This window comes from Prionailurus viverrinus, chromosome E2 (genome assembly GCF_022837055.1).
Source record: "Prionailurus viverrinus isolate Anna chromosome E2, UM_Priviv_1.0, whole genome shotgun sequence".
Taxonomy (NCBI): domain Eukaryota; kingdom Metazoa; phylum Chordata; class Mammalia; order Carnivora; family Felidae; genus Prionailurus; species Prionailurus viverrinus.
In genome coordinates this window covers 47,218,603-47,235,026 of record NC_062575.1, presented here as the reverse complement: position 1 = coordinate 47,235,026, position 16,424 = coordinate 47,218,603, and the positions used below count along the sequence as shown (strand labels likewise).

At 53.6% G+C, this 16,424-nt stretch overlaps 1 protein-coding gene across 2 annotated transcripts; it reads right to left on the bottom strand.

Annotated features, from left to right (window-relative positions):
• Window positions 1–3,126: 3,126 nt before the first annotated feature.
• Window positions 3,127–15,861, bottom strand: KCNK6 (potassium two pore domain channel subfamily K member 6). 2 transcript variants are annotated; one of them, XM_047837116.1, is made up of 3 exons: window positions 15,053–15,861; window positions 6,850–7,245; window positions 3,127–6,605 (listed from the first exon to the last, which is right to left on the bottom strand). In XM_047837116.1, exons 1-3 carry the CDS (start codon window positions 15,372–15,374, stop codon window positions 6,397–6,399), a joined length of 927 nt encoding a protein of 308 aa, XP_047693072.1. In that variant the 5' UTR covers window positions 15,375–15,861; the 3' UTR covers window positions 3,127–6,396. The 2 variants fall into 2 exon arrangements, with proteins under 2 accessions (XP_047693072.1, XP_047693071.1); XM_047837115.1 differs by having other exon boundaries at window positions 3,127–6,705; window positions 15,053–15,805.
• Between the last annotated feature and the right edge of the window lie 563 nt (window positions 15,862–16,424).

Below are 16,424 nucleotides of genomic sequence, written 5' to 3'. Positions count from 1 at the left end.
ACAAGAGTCTGTGATAGGTCCTCAGGGAGCTCCCGCTGGTTGTTCTGGTAGCCCTTACTCGTCCTCTGCGCAATCGGGCTTTTGTATAAAAAATTCTCTTAAAAACACGTTTGATTTCCTTGTGGGAATGAATCCGACTGCGATTTAGCACCCTCCTCCTCTACAAAACACGGACGCAAGCAACCATCTCATGGAGTTGTGGGCAGTCTGGAGAGTGTCTGGCAGATAAATTCAGTAGATTAACAATTTTCACTTGTATTCTGATGCCTAACAGTTAAGGACTCAGACCATGACTTTTTGATGAACTGCAAGGCTGACTTTACCCTAAATCTATGATTTGCAAACTTTAGTGTGCATTAGACTCGCTGGAAGAGCTTGTTAAAACATGTTGTTGGGGGGCGCCTGGATGGCTCAGTCGGTTAAGCGTTCGGCTCAGGTCATGATCTCGCGGTCCGTGAGTTCGAGTCCCGCGTAGGGCTCTGTGCTGACAGCTCGGAGCCTGGAGCCTGTTTCAGATTCTGTATCTCCCTCTCTCTCACCCTCCCCCATTCATGCTCTGTCTCTCTCTGTCTCAAAAATAAAGGTTAAAAAAAATAAAAACAAAAAACATGTTGGGAAAAACAAACACACACACACACAACAGGTTGTTGGGCTTCACCCCCTCAGAGTTTGATTCAGTAGGTCTCAGATGAGGCTCGAGAAACCAATTCTGGCAAGTTTTCAGGTGACGCTGATACTGATGGTCTGAGGACCACACCTTGAGAAATAGTTCTCTAAGCCTTCCGCGTCTCCCCAGGACCTCAGGGAAATAATCCAGTTGGTTTCCAGAGCGCTGCATAATCTCATCCCTTTTCTTCTTCCCATCCAGCTCATCTCTGTTCTCCCTATAGACCTGTGCCCTCTACCGCCAGTCTTACAGAGGGACTTGAATATCCTTAATCAGCCTGTTCTCTCTCCTCCAGGCTGTGTTCCCCGCAGTAGCACCCTCTGGAACACTACTCCATACTTTGTCACTGGCTGACCACTTCCCTTCTCTGGCGTCTTGTCTGTAATATATGACCAGTCCCCATCCCTCCCCTGACCACACTAGGCCATGACTGCTTCCCAAGGAATCACAGGTTCCGTGAGGGCAAGACCTAGGGTTCTCTCCATCACTGTTGTTCCCAACTCTGTCCAACACAGCACAGAACAGATGTTCTATGTAAAGGACAGCTGATGGAAGTCTATCCCCACTGCCCCAGCCCCACAGGCCACAGAGGAGTGAATTCATCTGAGGGAAGAAACTCACAAGCTATGTACCTGAGCCCTTCTCCCCTCATGAACAGAGTCACAGAGGCTTCGGTGCAGGGGGCACCCCTCCCCACACCCCACTCAGGAATGCAGCCCTACCAGGGGGAGGTTCCTCTGTTAGATCAGCATCATTTATGTCAGCAAAAGATTGGCAAACACCCACATGTCCACTAGTGAGACGTTAAGGTAATTTATGGGATGTGTGTCCTAGAGGAGGCACTGCAGACATAGAAAAAGGATGTGAGACCTACTCGTATGTCTCAGGAATGATCTCCTAATTTTACTGGGTTGGTGATAAAAGCAAGGTGCAGAAATGAGACTAGTGCTAGAAAAAGTATATAAGGGTGCCTGGGTGACTCAGTTGGATAAGCGTCCAACTTCGGCTCAGGTCAAGATCTCCCAGTTCATGAGTTCGAGCCCCACATCAGGCTCTCTGCTGTCAGCACAGAGCCTGCTTTGGATCCTCTGTCCCCCTTTCTCTCTGCCCCTCCTCGGCTCACTCTCTCTCAAAATAAATAAACTTTAAAAAGTATATAAAAGATATAGATAGATATAGATAGATATGACTTATATAATGTAAAAAATTAAGGTGCAGAGATGAAGACAGTAATCATTAGCCAACAATTTATTGAGCACCAGACACTAGTCTGAGAGATTTACAGATATTAAGTTGCTTAACTCTCTAAGAAGTCCATGAGGTAGGTGCTGATATCATCTCATTTTACAGATTAGCAAACGCAGGCACAAGGAGGTGAAATCACTTGCCCAAAGTCACAGAGCTTGAGAGTGACAGAGTTAAGGCTTCTACCCAGGGACTCTGCCTGTAAAGTCTGCAATTATAACCACCTTATCATACTAGGTACCACCTGAATAGAGTGAAGGAAAAAATAAATGACACACACATGCACACACATGGATACTGCTGCTATTTGCCCAGAAGGCCTGAGAAATCGGTCAACACAGCCTGGGTGTAGGAGAAAGACTGACTTTCCACTGTACAGTCTTTTGTACCTTTTGAATTTTTAGCCTATGCTTCCTCCCTCCCCCCCCCCTCCCCCCGTGTGTTGGATTGAACAGGGCCTGGTTTCTTGTTCTAGAGGAATCTGGAAGGAGAAGCACTGAGGAGCAGAAGCAGATCACACAGGCACCTCCTGCAAGGTGAGAAGTGACTGCCTTCCCCAGCCAGCTGCTGACTTTAGCAGCAAGGTGGACCACGAAGAGCCAGGAAGCAGGCAAAGAGCTAGACAGCAGATGTCTTCTGAGCTCCTGGGGGACAAGGTGACCAACCAAAACTTTGCTCAGATCCCAGTCTTGCACTTCCTGTGTGACCTTGGGCAGGCTATTTAACCTCTCTGGGCCTCCTTTCCTCCACTGTCACATGTAGAAAATGTACCTAATAGAGTTGCTGAGAAGGTTAAATAAATTATGTATCAAGAGCTTGGAACAGCACCCTGCACATAGTAAGTCCTATGGGTTTTCTATCACTGTTAGTAAAACAATCTTGTGTAACTTTTTAGCATAATTGAACAATGGTGAATTCTCTTTAAATTTCTCTCATCTCTTATGGATTCTCCCTACTCTCCTGGTTTTCCTACTCCTCTATGGGTCTCCTTTTTCTGTCTCCTTTGTAAGCTCCTCTCTCTTGTGTGAGGACACCAGTTGAAAGGTCACTGCTGGGGCGCCTGGTTGGCTCAGTCGGTTGAGCATCTGACTTCAGCTCAGGTCATGATCTCTCGAGCCCCTTATTGGGCTCTCTGCTGTCAGCGCAGAGCCTGCGCTGTCCCCGCCCCCCCTCCCTCCCCCACCCCGCGCCCCAGATCCTCTGTCCCCCCTCTCTCTGCCCCTCCCCCACTCATGCCCTCTCTTTCAAAAATAAACAAACATTAAGGGAAAAAAGGGTCACTGCTTGCCATATGGGGCCTTCATGTTAACTAGAAAAAGAAGCCCCTTTCGGTCATCTTCAGCCTTGAACTTCAGCCCCTGTTTGTTTCCCCTCTGCCATCCGGACATCCCTTATGTCGTTCCCAACCTGCCCAATTGTACACGATGACCCTGACTGCCAGTTAATCAACATCTGCCCATTCTCCCCCTTCTGCCTTTCTAATAGAAGCCCAGTGCGGGGCGCCTGGGTGGCTCAGTGGGTTAAGCGTCCGACTTTGGCTCAAGTCATGATCTCACAATTTGTGAATTTGAGCCCTGGGTTGGGCTCTGTGCTGACAGCTCGGAGCCTAGAGCCTGGAGCCTGCTTCAGATTCTGTGTCCCCCTCTCTCTGCCCCCCATCCCCGCTCATGTTCTGCTCTCTCTCTCTCTCTCTCAAAAATAAATAAACAACAAAAAAGAAGAAGTGTTGTTCCCAGTGTTGTCCCCACATTCACCAGCCTCCAGACCGAAATCTCAGCCCCAGCCTCAGTTTCAGGTGGCAGGGGAATCCTGAGGCATCCGAGTTAATCATGGCGGTTCCATCACTCTGGCCAATGATTGGTTCAGAATGGGCATGTGAACTAATTTTAACCAATGAGATAGAGGAGGAAGTCTTTGGGGAGATGCACTTGGAAAAAGATTTCCTTGCTTCCAAAGGGACAATATGGGAGAGATGCCCCCCTCTTCTTGCACTAAAAGTTACTGTGTCTGGTTGTGATGCCCAGGCCTGTGGCGGTCACTTTGGGGCCATGAGAAGAGCCCAAGTGGAGCCAAGTCTTCAGCTGAGGGCTGCTGAACAAGGAGATTGGGAACCTAGGGCCCCAAGACCCTCCTGGAGCAGTGGATTGTCTCTTGCCCAGAGCTCTCCCCAACTCTGGTGATGGGCAATAGAAATCATCTCATTGTTTCAGCCAGTGCTGGTCAGGATCTTGTTCCTGCGGCCCAAAGTTCTCACTTTTTTTTTTTTAATGTTTCAAGTTTTTATTTAAATTCTAGTTAGTTAACATATAGTGTAATTTAGTTTCAGGAGTAGAATTTCGTGATGCATCGCTTCCATATAATGCCCAGTGCTCATCCGAAGTGTTTCCTTACTGACGTGAATATATAAATACCCAAAGGCTGACTTCTCAAGCTGGGTCTTCTCTCTTCCTCCCGCCCATGGCTGCCACACCCACACTCGGGGCCTCGGTTCCCGCATCTGTCTCCAGCCTCAACTACACCCCGAGGCTCTGCCCAGAGGTTCCTGTGACCTTCTGATGCCTTCCTCTGGATGTCCCTTTAGCCCCTCACACCCACCATGTTCTAAACAAGCCTCAGTGTCTCCCCTCAAACCTGTTGTCTTCTCCCAGGTTCCCATCTCACGGGCAGGTAACCATCCTGGGGCCTTTGCCTGGCCTTGTCCCTCCCAAGTCTGTAAGGCCTACACAAGGCCTGTCCACTTGACCTCCCGAGCATGACCTCCACTGCCCGTCTCCCCCTTTCCTCAGCCCTGCCCAGCCCCATCATCTCCCGCTCCGTTCCTGTCCCAGCCTCCCCTGTGCACCCGGCCCCAGTCTTCCCCTTCTGGTCCACCTCCACATAGCAGCTAAAGCCCAAACCTAACCATAGCCCTCTCCTGCTCAAGATCCTTCCATGGCTCTCTAGTAGCCTCGAGAAAGACGCCAAGTTCCCAAGCTGGTCATTTAAGGACACTTAAGATGCACGCAGGTCCACCGCTCCTCCTCTCCTTCCCCCGTTCACCCCATAGTCCAGTTGGAGTAAACCACTTGCCGGAAGCTGATATCTGACATGCTTTCCTCCCTGTAGACACACATGATTCCTTCTGCCTGGAATGCCTCCAAGTGTCCTCTCTTCCTGAATGCTATCGAGGTCCAGCTCAAACGCCCTATCCCCTCTGTAAGCTCCACGGGGCTTGGTAGGGGTAACAGTTGAGTAGAAGGGCCTGTGGCGCCAAGAACTATGACTGATGTACCATCTTGGAAGGAGGCAAATCTGGGGGCAGTATACAGAAAATCAGTCCCCTCTCAGCTCTGTGTCTAAGACAAGGGACCTCCACGCCCAGTGCCTCAGTGTCCTTATCTGTGGAAAAGGATGATGACATCATCTTCCTCGTGTGTAAAGAACCCTGAACGGAACCTGGCCAAAGAAAGCGTCCCAGCACAACACGGCAGCCTCTGTGAAGTCATCTTCGGAGTAACTACTGCGATCATTGCCATTTTACAGATGAGGAAAACTGAGAATCACAGAGGGGAAGTGACTGCCCGAGGACAGCGGCACGACACAGCTGAGTTGGGGTCTGAGCCCAAGCAGGCTGGCTCCAGAGCCCAGGGTACTCACGCAGTCGGTGCCCGGGAAACGGGAACAGCTGTTCCGGGGGCGTCCGTGCCATTCGGATCCTGTCTCAGCTTCCTGCCTGCCAGGCTGCTGAGGAGGGCTCTATGGCGCAGGCCCAACCCCCGCGCTCGCCACATGGGTCTTGCTCGCCAGGGACACTTGAGATAAAACAAGGTCCACCTTCTTCCCCTGACTACTCCTCAGATTTCAGGGCCGAGTTGTTAACCCTTCTTCTAGAAAGATCTCCCTGACCCTGCGGGCTGGATCGGCCAGAGTCCCCGTGCTTCCTCCATCCACCTCAGCCCTGCCCGCTCTGCCCGGGCCTTCTCGAACGCGCTGCCGGCCACCCTGCCCCCCCCTACCGCAGTCCTGCCTATTCTGGGTCGTCACTGTGTGGGGACAGGTCTGTCTACCTCGCTGGACTAGGAACCCGTGAGAGGAGGGCCCGGGGCCATCTCAACCACTGCAGTGTCCCTAGCACCGCTCAGCCTGGGGCCTGCTCACGGGAGGGGGTTGGGGATGAGTGGACGTATCGTTTCCATTTGACTAGACGAGGACATCCGCGCTCAGACAAGGGCAGCCGCTTGCCCACAGTGTAGTGACCAGTCGAGTGCCCGAAATGAGGTCTGAGCCCAGAGCCCGCTAGGAGGGGCAGGTGATGAGCGGCTGAGGGAGAGGCAGGTGGAGTCAGTAAGAGAATGAGACACAAGGAGAGTGAGAGGGAAGCCAGAGAGCCCAGGGGGTGGGGAGTGAGAGATGGGGCGGGGGGAAGAACGAGGCGGTGGCGGTGGAACCTGGGACAGGGACACGTCAAACAAAGGACGGCCGGCCGGTGGCAGTGCCTCGAGAGCTCAGGCACGCGCTCGCGGACGGTCCAGGACGGCAGCACCAGTCACGTGGCCCCCTCGGCCGCGGGCCAGGTCCTCCCGGCCTCGGCTACCTGGGGATGGAGGCGTAGTCGGCGTGGGAGCCGGCGGCCAGCTGCTGCTGCGACTCCGGCTGCGGGTCCACGATGTCCACCCGATCGTCGTCATCCTCGCCGGGGCTGGCGGGACAAGGACTGGGCAACAGGACGAGCTCCGTGAAGCCGTGAAGGTCGGACACGTAGCGGAATGTCTGCAGCACTAGCATCATGGCGACCAGGCCCAGGAAGAGGTAGGCTGCGGAGACGGCGGAGGGGCGGCGGGGGAACTCAGACCCCCGGGACAGGGCCGGGCCCCCCCGGGACAGGGCCGGGCCCCCCCGAGACCCTCCGGGACAAGGCCGTGCCCCACCCTCGGTCCCCGGCCGGCCGCTCTACTCACCTGTGACCAGCACCTTGTAAAGGGCCCGGTGGGGCTGGCCGGGGGCCTCTCCGGGCACGTAGTCACCCAGGCCGATGGTGGACAGAGAGATGAAGCAGAAGTAGAAGGCGTCCAGGAAGCTCCAGCCCTCCTCGAGGCGCGCGAAGATGGCAGCCGGCACCAGGAAGCAGGTGGTCACTACGACTCCCAGCAGGACCACCAGGTGCCAGCAGGCCACCTGCCGGAGGTCCCAGCCCCAACGCGTGGTCAGCCGGAGGAGGGGTGCGTGGGTCAGAAGCAGCGACAGGCGCTGGGCCGAGGACGTCAGCAGCAGCATGGTGGCCGGCACGCCCAGGAGCGCAAAGGCGATGGAAAAGGCCTTGCCCGCATCGGTCAGCGGCGTTGTGTACCCGTAGCCTGCGGGAGCAAGGGGAAAGCCTTCTGTCCGCCTGGCACCTCCGTTTGGGAGTCCGCGGCCACCCTAAAGCGACGCTTAATCTCACCCTGGAAACTGCCCCTCCCACAGTCTCTCATCTCAAGTGATGGTGATGAGGGAACACAGGGCAGGCCGAGGGCCGAGTACAAGCTAGCCTACCTGCCCTCCCCCCCCTGCCGCTAGGGGGGTATGTGTGATATTCCTTGGACGCTCCAGGCTACCCCGAAACAGGAAAGGACAAAAATCAAATGGTTAAACTGGGAAGAGTCTCCAACAGTTTATAAGAAAGAGGCAATCCCATCAATGGCCTAAAGTTCAGGAACTCCCTACTGTCTTAATGTTAATGCTTTGCTGGAGGGAAAAACAACCTTGGCTTGACAATAGCTAGGCCTCCAGTAAGCGGTGAGTCTTCCTTAGCATATGAAAGTCTCTTTGGAAACTTCCCTTTTGACTTTACCTCCCCCAAGTCCATGGTATATAACCAGTTAGCCTAACTGCCCATGGGTCCTGTCCCTGTACTTTAATGAAATCACCTTTTTGTACCAAAGATGTCTTCAAGAATTCTTTTTTGGCCATCAGCTCCAACCCCCTCTCCCATCACCCTAAAACTTCATCAACGGCACATCCAACCCTCCACTGCTCAGGCCGTGAGCCTCGTGTCCTTGACGCTCTCACTCACATCCATATTCCACCTGTCAGTGAGTCCTGTTGTCTTAAACTTCATATAGATCTTGAACCCACTCGCTTTACCGCACCTCAGTCCCATGGCCCCACCTTGGGCCTGTCTAATCAGCAGCCTTCTCCCTGGTCTCCCTTCTCCCCAGACCTTTGCCAGGAGTCTGTTCCCCACACACAGCCAGAGGGACCCGATGAACACCTGAGTGAGGTCATGATCCTCCCACACTTAGAGCCCCCCTTTGGCTCCATCCCACTCAAGTAAAAGGACATCATGACCCACAAGACCCTGCACACGATCTAACGAGGCAGCACAGCTCCCACCTCAGGGCCTTTGCACTGACTGTTCCTTCCCCCGTGGAAAGCTCTTCCCCCAGGGCTGGTTCCCTCTCCTTCCTTCAGGTCTTTGCTCAAATGTCAGCTTTTTCAGTGAGGCCTCCCCTCCCTCACCACCTTACCTGAACTGTTATACCTTCTTCCCTAACAGTTGTTATTTTTGGTTTGTGTTCATAGCACTTCAACCTTCTGACATACTATGTGGTTTCCTTATTTGCTTAGTGTCTCCCCACTAGGGTGCAGCTCCAGGAGGGCAGGGGCTTCTGCCTGTTTTGTTCCCCGCCATAGCCCTGGTACCTGGCACATAGTGGGCACTTGATCAATAGTCAAAATAATGAATGAAGGGTGCAGGCTCTGGTTTGGCTCAGAGCCTTAGTATCTCTTTCTCTAAAATGTGTGTGCCAAGTCCCACTGGGTTACCGGAGGACTGCGGGAACACAGGAAGGTTAGCGTGGGTGTGAGTGCTGCAAACAGAAAGATGGGGACACCTGGGTGGCTCAGTGAGTTGAGCCTCCGACTTCCACACAGGTCATGATCTGACAGTTCGAGAGTTCAAATCCCACATCAGGCCCAGTGCTGACAGCGTGGAGCCTGCTTCAGATCCTGTGTCCCCATCTCTCTCTGCCCCTCCCCAACTTCTTCTCTCTCTCTCTCAAAAATAAAAAAACATTTTAAAAAATTATAAAAAAAAAAACACAAAAAAAACCCCCAGAAAGATGATAAAGGGGAATTCAGGTGTTGGAGATACCGGCTTACTCTGGCAATGTATAATTTAAAATCTCTTTTTATTTGGGGCGTCTGGGTAGCTCAGTTGGTTAAACGTCTGACTTCGGCTCAGGTCATGATCTCGTGGTCTGTGAGTTTGAGCCCCACGCCCAGCTTCACGCTGACGGCTCGGAGCCTGGAGCCTGCTTCCGATTCTGTGTCTGCCTCTCTCTGCCCCTCCCCTGTTCATGCTCTCCCTGTCTCTCAAAAATAAATAAATGTTAAAAAAATTTTTTTTTCAAATAAAATCTCTTTTCATTTTACAAAAAAATCAAACCAAAGGGTCAGAAGTGTGACTGGGGTGGTAAGGGCCCTGGTTTACGGTGACAGTAAAACGTCTCGCCCCAAAGACCACAGATTCAACCCTGTGATTAATGAAAATGTGGAAACACCCCACACAGGAGCAGACATTCATCTGCGCCTGTCTTCCATACAAAAAGGTCCCTGGTTTTGATATACTCAAAAGAACTGAGGGGTGCCTGGGTGGCTCAGTGGGTTAAGCATCTGAGTCTTGGTTTCGGCTCGGGTCTTGATCTCACATTTCATGGGTTCCAGCCCTGCATTGGGCTCTGCACTGACAGTGTAGAGTTCTGTGTCCCCCTTTCTCTCTGCCCCTTGCCCCGCCCATGCGCACGCAAGCTCTCTCTCAAAAATAAATAAACATTTGGGGCGCCTGGGTGGCGCAGTCGGTTAAGCGGCCGGCTTCAGCCAGGTCACGATCTCGCGGTCCGTGAGTTCGAGCCCCGCGTCAGGCTCTGGGCTGATGGCTCGGAGCCTGGAGCCTGTTTCCGATTCTGTGTCTCCCTCTCTCTCTGCCCCTCCTCCGTTCATGCTCTGTCTCTCTCTGTCCCAAAAATAAATAAATGTTGAAAAAAAATTAAAAAAAAAATTTTTTTTTAATAAAAAAAAATAAATAAACATTTAAGAAAACTTTTTTAAGTAAGCACATTCTGACACATACTACAACACGAATGAACCTTGAGGACATTATAAGTTAAACAAGCTAATCACAAAGAGACAAATACTATAGGGTTCCACTTGTCAGAGGTGCTTAAAGTAGGCAAATTCATAGAAACAGAAAGATTAGAATGGTGGTTGCCAGAGGCTGGGGAGAGCAGGAAATGGGGAGATAATTGTTTGACTGGTATCGTTTCAGTATGTGTGTGTGTGTGGTTTTTTTTGAGTAAGCCCAACGTGGGGCTTGACCTCATGACCCCAAGAACCAGAGTCCCATGCTCTACGGACTGAGCCAGCCAGGTGCCCTGTAAGTTTCAGATCTGCAAGATGAAAAGGCTTCTGGAGATGAATAGTGGTGACGGTTGTATGACAATATGAATGTACTGAATACCACCGAACTGTCCACGTAAAAACGGCTAAGACGGTACATTTTGTTATGTATGTTTTACCACCATTTTAAAAAATTGGGGTAAAAAAGAATCCTCTGGGTCTTGCTGGACACATGGGCACCTAGGATAAAGACATCCCCCCTGTGCAGCTCGACATGACTCTGTAATAATTTCTGGTCGATGAGTTATACATGAGAGAAGCAAGCAACTTCTAGGAAGTGTCCTCAAGCGCCTGGGTGGCTCAATCGGTTAAGCGTCTGACTCTTAATTCCGGCTCAGGTCGTGATCTTGTGGTCGGTGAGTTCGAGCCCTATGTCGGGCACTTCACTGACAGTGCAGAGCCTGCTTGGGATTCTCTCTCTCCTTCTCTCTTTACCCCTCCTTTCTCTCTCTCTCTCTCGCTCAAAATAAATAAACTTAAAAACAAGTGTCCTTTAAAAGCGGAGAATGCCTATCCCCTTTCTTTCCTCCCTCCTCCTGTTGGCTGGGACATAGACATGAAGGCTGGGGTTGAGCAGCCATCTTGGACCATGAGGTGACCTTGTGAATGGAAACTACACAGAGGAGCACAAGGGTCTCTAATGATGCAGCACCGTTCCAGTCTTGGACCGACAACCTTGAATATGAGCCAGAAACAAACATTCATCTTTTTAAGCAACTGTTATGTGAGGTTTATCACCTCACATATGGCTCCAACCTTCATTAATTACAAGGATTTGCATGGAGAAACTCCAGTGGCCCAGCTGAAATGACAGGTTTGCTAATGACACAAAAACCTTATAAACAGAGACATCATGGAGTTAGCATAGAATGGAGGCTGTGAGCCTCAAACTGACTACCTCACAGAGCAGAGTCCAACTCAGCGCTTTGCCATTTATTCCCTGTGTGACCTTGGCCAAGGAGTTTCTTCCCTCAGAGCTTCAGTTTGCTCCGAGTACCGCAAAATGGGCTCAAAACAATCCCTTTCCTCAAGCACAGTTGCAATAATCCTTCCAGGCTGGAACTGGGCATAGCACTTAGCAAGGGCACGGAAAGAGTTAGCATGACTGTAACGCTCACTTCCTCTCTCCCGTTCCCAGTTCCCAGTTCCGGGTGGGCTGACTCTTCCACCCCGGCCTGGCCTCAACCGCAGCAAGCCTGCCTGGATGGATTCCAGGCCCCAGGTCTTCCTCCAAAGACGCTGGCCTAAGGCAAAACCAGAGACGCTGTGGTTTTTACCTCTCTAGATAAATCCAGGCCTCCTGGCTTCACCAACAATGACAATGATAGCCAAGGCTCAGTAAACCTCAGGTATTACCAGCACCGCAAGGACTCCCTCCTTGACCAAACGGCAGCCAGGTTCCTCTGAGCTCTCTTCTTGACTGGGCCCGGTTTTAGCAGAGATCCTAAGCCAGTTTACTAAGAATCCCCCTCCCCTTGTGTCGCCTCTTGGTAACTTTTCTATCCACTGACCCCTCACTCCACTCTTGGCTCTAAATCTCCAGCTGTCTCTGCTATATTCAGAATTGAGGTCAGTCTCACTCCCCTATTGCAAAAACTTACCATTTTTTAAAAATGTTTGTTTATTTTTGAGAGACAGCAAGTGGGGGAGGGGCAGAGAGAGAGGGGGAGACAGGGAATCCCAAGCAAGTTCTGCTCAGTGTGGAGCCCGACGTGGGGCTTGATCTCACAAACCGTGAGATCATGACCTGAGCTGTGATCATGACCTGAGACGAAATCAAGAGTTGGACACTTAACCGACCGAGCCATCCAGGGGCCCCAGTAACTTACCATTTTTAACAAGTATCAGAATAAACTTTTGGGGACACCTGGGAGGCTCAGTCAATTAAGGTTAAGCATCTGCCTTCGGCTCAGGTCATGATCTCATGGTTCCTGAGTTCAAGCCCCACACGGGGCTCTCTGCTGTCAGCACGGAGCCTGCTTCTGATCCTCTGACCCCTCTCTCTCTGCCCCTCCACCACTCGTGCTCTCTCAAAATAAATAAATAAATAAACTTAAAAAAAAAAAAGAATAAACTTTTCTTTCACAATACACAGGAATATCAGCCTTCTTCACGCAAGCCTACGAAACCTAGCATGGTGTACTGGTTAAAAGCATGGGGCTCTGAGGCCTCATGGCCTCAGTTCACATCTCTCTACGCCTTCCTAGCTGTGTGGTCTTGGGCAAATCATCCAACCTCTCTGGGCTTCAGTTTCTACTGCTGAAAAAGTTTCTACTGCAGTTTCTACTGCCGCAAATGGCACCTGCCCCACAAGGCTGCTGCACTGACCTAGTTAAAGCCCGTGTGTGCTAAGTATTCTATGGATTTCACTACTACTGTGAGGTGGGGAGTGTGGTCGATGATCTCCATTCAAGAGATGAGGGGGGACACTGAGGCCCAGAGGAGCAGCAGCTGAGTGGGAACCGAAGCCAGCATGTGCCTGCCTTGAGTTTGGCTTCTGCACCTGTCCTGCCTGGGGCGACTTGTCAGAAGCCAGGATCTGGGAGGAGGCAAAGGGAGACACTGATGTGACCAGTGAAGCCCAGAAGCAGGTCGGGCCGGCCCGGCCAGCTTGGTAGAAGAGAGTCTGGGAGAAGCATCCTGGCTCTGCTGTCTGTGGTCCTGGCTTGCTGGTCCACACAATGGGCACCACACAATGGGTGGCACCAAAGGTTAGGCCACCTGCTACTTCCAGCAGGAAGGGGAGTTAAGAGTCTGGGCCTGTCGCAGTCTCCTCCCCCAGTCCAAATCCCCTGCAGAGACAAAGAGGAAGTTTGGGGGCTAGGTAAGGGCAGGGGGGAGGACCCGCAGAACCTGACAATAAAGGAATTTCCCAGGTCTGGGCAGGAAGCAAGAAGGGACTTTCAGGGTAGGGCTGGGGGGGAGGAGGTCGGTTCCATCTGGTGGAGGCAGGGGGGACGGTGGTGTTCTGAGAAGGGGATCTGGGGAGCCCCAGTGCCCTGGTTTGAAATGGATCCTGTTTTGGGCTGGCATCCTGAGTTCAGAGGAAGGAGGGGACAGGCACCAGTGGGGACATCTTGTGAATCACAAATGGGACCAGGACAGGAGTCGTCAGGCAAGGGGGCTTCTGAGCCCAAGGATGCTTGAGGGGACCTGATGCAGGTTGACAGTGCTAAAGGGATGATGGGAGGGGACGGGTGTCCCAGGTCCTGGCAGAGAGTGTGAAGGGTGGAAAGCAGTAATGGTCATGAGTGGATATTGGGGAGGGTTCCAGGGTGCTGAGGTCCTGGAGCATCCTTGATAGAAGGGAGAATTTCAGGCCCAAAGCAGGCTGGGGCAGTGTTGGGGTGGAGATGGAGGTCCCATTTGTGGGTCTGGAGAAGACTGGAGGGGTGTCAGATCTCCAGAAGATTCCCATTCTTAGGCAATCCAGGGTGGGCAGGGGAGTCTCAGGACAGGGGTAGCAGGTATGGAGAGCACAGTCCCTCAGCTGGCCTCCTGTGGAGGGGCGTGTGTGAAGCAGGATGCGGCTCTCAAAGACAGTGTGGGCAGAGGGCGCTGGGGTCCTTGGGAGAAGGTCCAGGTGGCTCTGGGGCTCTTACTGAGGGGTACAAGGGTCCAGAGAGTGGTGAGAGTCTCATCTAGGGGTTCTGGTGTTCAAAGAGGCTCCTATGGAGAGTCTCTAGTTTGGAAAGTGCTAGAAGTTTTGCTGGAGCTGGTTTTGGGACTGGAGAGGTGGAAGTCCTGGCTGACCAGCTTCTGGTTGGAAGGTCACTGGCCCTTCCTGGAGGTGCTCTAGCTCCCACCATGACGGGTCCCTCTCATACATCCACAGTTGGGAGCTGCTGAATTGGAAGTCCCAGGTACAGAGGGAATGGGGGTGGCCCTTCTGGGAGGAAAACCCTGCCTTGGAGGCTCCCAGTACAGGGGAGATGTCAAGATGGAGGGGTCCTGTGTCTGCAGTCAGGGCTGCCTGCTAGGGAGTATGGATAATATGAGGATGAGGGTGGTCCTTGGTCTGGAGGAGGATGGGGGCCCTTGCTGGGGACTGGTCCAGGTCCAGAGGGGTTGGAAATCACCGACCCGGGGCCCTGGTCCTTGTTGAGGGGTCTGTTCTGGAAGTAAAGTCTGTAGTGATGGTGCCCTGAGAGGGTGTGGAGATTCAGGGTCTTCGCTGGGGCACCAGGGTCAGGAGGGGGCTGGGGTAAGATTTCCCAAGGGGCATCCCCGAAGGACCTATCTGGAGAATCAGGAGATAGTGTTGGAGGGAATGGCGGTCTGAGCCCAGAGAGAAGGGCAGAGGTCCTTGTGTGGTTGAGGTCCGGGTCCAGAGGGGGAGAGGGTCTCAGGTGGACGGTCTTGGGTCTTCGCTAGAGGTCTCTGAAAGTAGTGCTAGGCCCAGAGGGGACTGGACGGATGGAGCTCCAAGGGGTTTCGGGCAGAGGAATGGGGTCCCAGATGCTCCCTGGAAGGTACTCACTCTGAGGGCAGCCCTAGTCCAGGAGGGAACTGGGACGGGGGAGGTTTCCTGTTGGGAGGAAGGGCTTGGATGGGGGCTTCCCAAGGGAGGCAGATCCCACCGGTGTGGGTCCTGGATCCTCGTTGGGGGGGGGGGGGGCCGATTTCCAGGGGATTCTAGTTCCAGAGCGGACTGCGAGTGATCCGCTGGGGTAAGAGTATTTCGTGATGACTCCCGGGTCCCCAGGTGGGGCGGCGCTCACGTACCCACGGTGGTGACCAGCGTGCTGGCGAAGAAGAGAGCGGAGGCAAAGTCCCAAGCGGGGTCGGAGTTGTTGGCGGGCCCCGAAGCGTTGGCGAGAGCGGCGCGTCCCAGCCGTCCGGCCGCCAGCACCCTCTCCACGAAGGCGTCCAGGGCGGGAGCGGCCACACACGGGCTGCGCCGCAGCAGCTCCGCGCGCAGCGTCTCCAGCTCGGCCCGGAGGCGAGCTTCGTGCGGCCGCTCCAGCCACGACACCAGCAGCGCGCCCAGCACTAGGTACACGGCGTAGGCCGCCAGGGCTCCGGCCAGGAGTGCGCCCCGCCGCATGGCGCCCGCCGCGACCGGCGCTCGCACGGCCCCCGCCGCCCCGCTGACGTGGCCCCCTCCTCCGGGCCGCCAGGAGCCCAGCTTCAGTTCCGGCAGTGCTCGAGGCGCGGCTGCTAGCGCCCCGAAGAGGAAGAGGGAAAAGGAGGGGGGCGGGGGTGGAGGAACGCCCCGCCTCCGGTAAACTGAGGCACGCCCCAGCGCCAGGTGTGAGGGCGGAGCCGCGCGTTCCCGGACCCAGGAGTCCAACGGGACGGGAAGGGCGGAGGAGGCGGGGGGGTTCCTCCATTCCCTCCATTCCTTCCCTCTCTTCCGCCCAGGAGTCGCGGCTCCCTATGTTAGAGAAAAGCCTAACTTTTTTCCTCTCGCAGACCGAGAAGTTGCTCCCCAACTCCTCAGGGCCATCGCGCCGGGCGGCAAAGATCGCGCACTGCATCCAGGCTCGTGGTTGAGGGGACAAGAGGACAAACTGAAATCCAGTCCTTGCTCCATTCGCCACGTCGTGCTCTGGTTGCGTCCACCCGGAGGGGACGCTTGTATAATGAGGGACACCACAGAGGCAGGCGTCGTCTGTGCCCCCATGGACGGAGTGGGGTGCCTTAGCTCAAATCTTTGCTCAGCGCCTACTTTGTGCCTGACCCTTTGGTGAGTGATGCTGGGAATACAGCAGCGACCAAGACAGTTCTAGTCCTTGTCCTCAAGTTCTAGACGTTGCCCTCAGGGGGCTCTCAGCTCTCGGCCCCTGTTGCTGCTTCAACAGAGCCACAGCCCAGAGGGTCAGGTGTGTGATCAGGGAAGCACAGGAGAGTAACTGGAGCTGGGATGGGGGAAGCCTAAAGGACTGTGGAGCCCACAGGAACCCAAAGAGGTAACCTGATCCAGTTTGGGGAGGTCAAGAAAACTACCGGAGGAAGGGGATATCTGAGCTGAGACATTAAAGGTAATTTGGTTAAAAAAAAAAAAAAGTTAGGGGCACCTGGGTGGCTCATTCAATTGGGTATCCAACTCTTGATGTCAGTTCAGGTCTTGATCTCAGGGTTGTGTGTCTCAGAG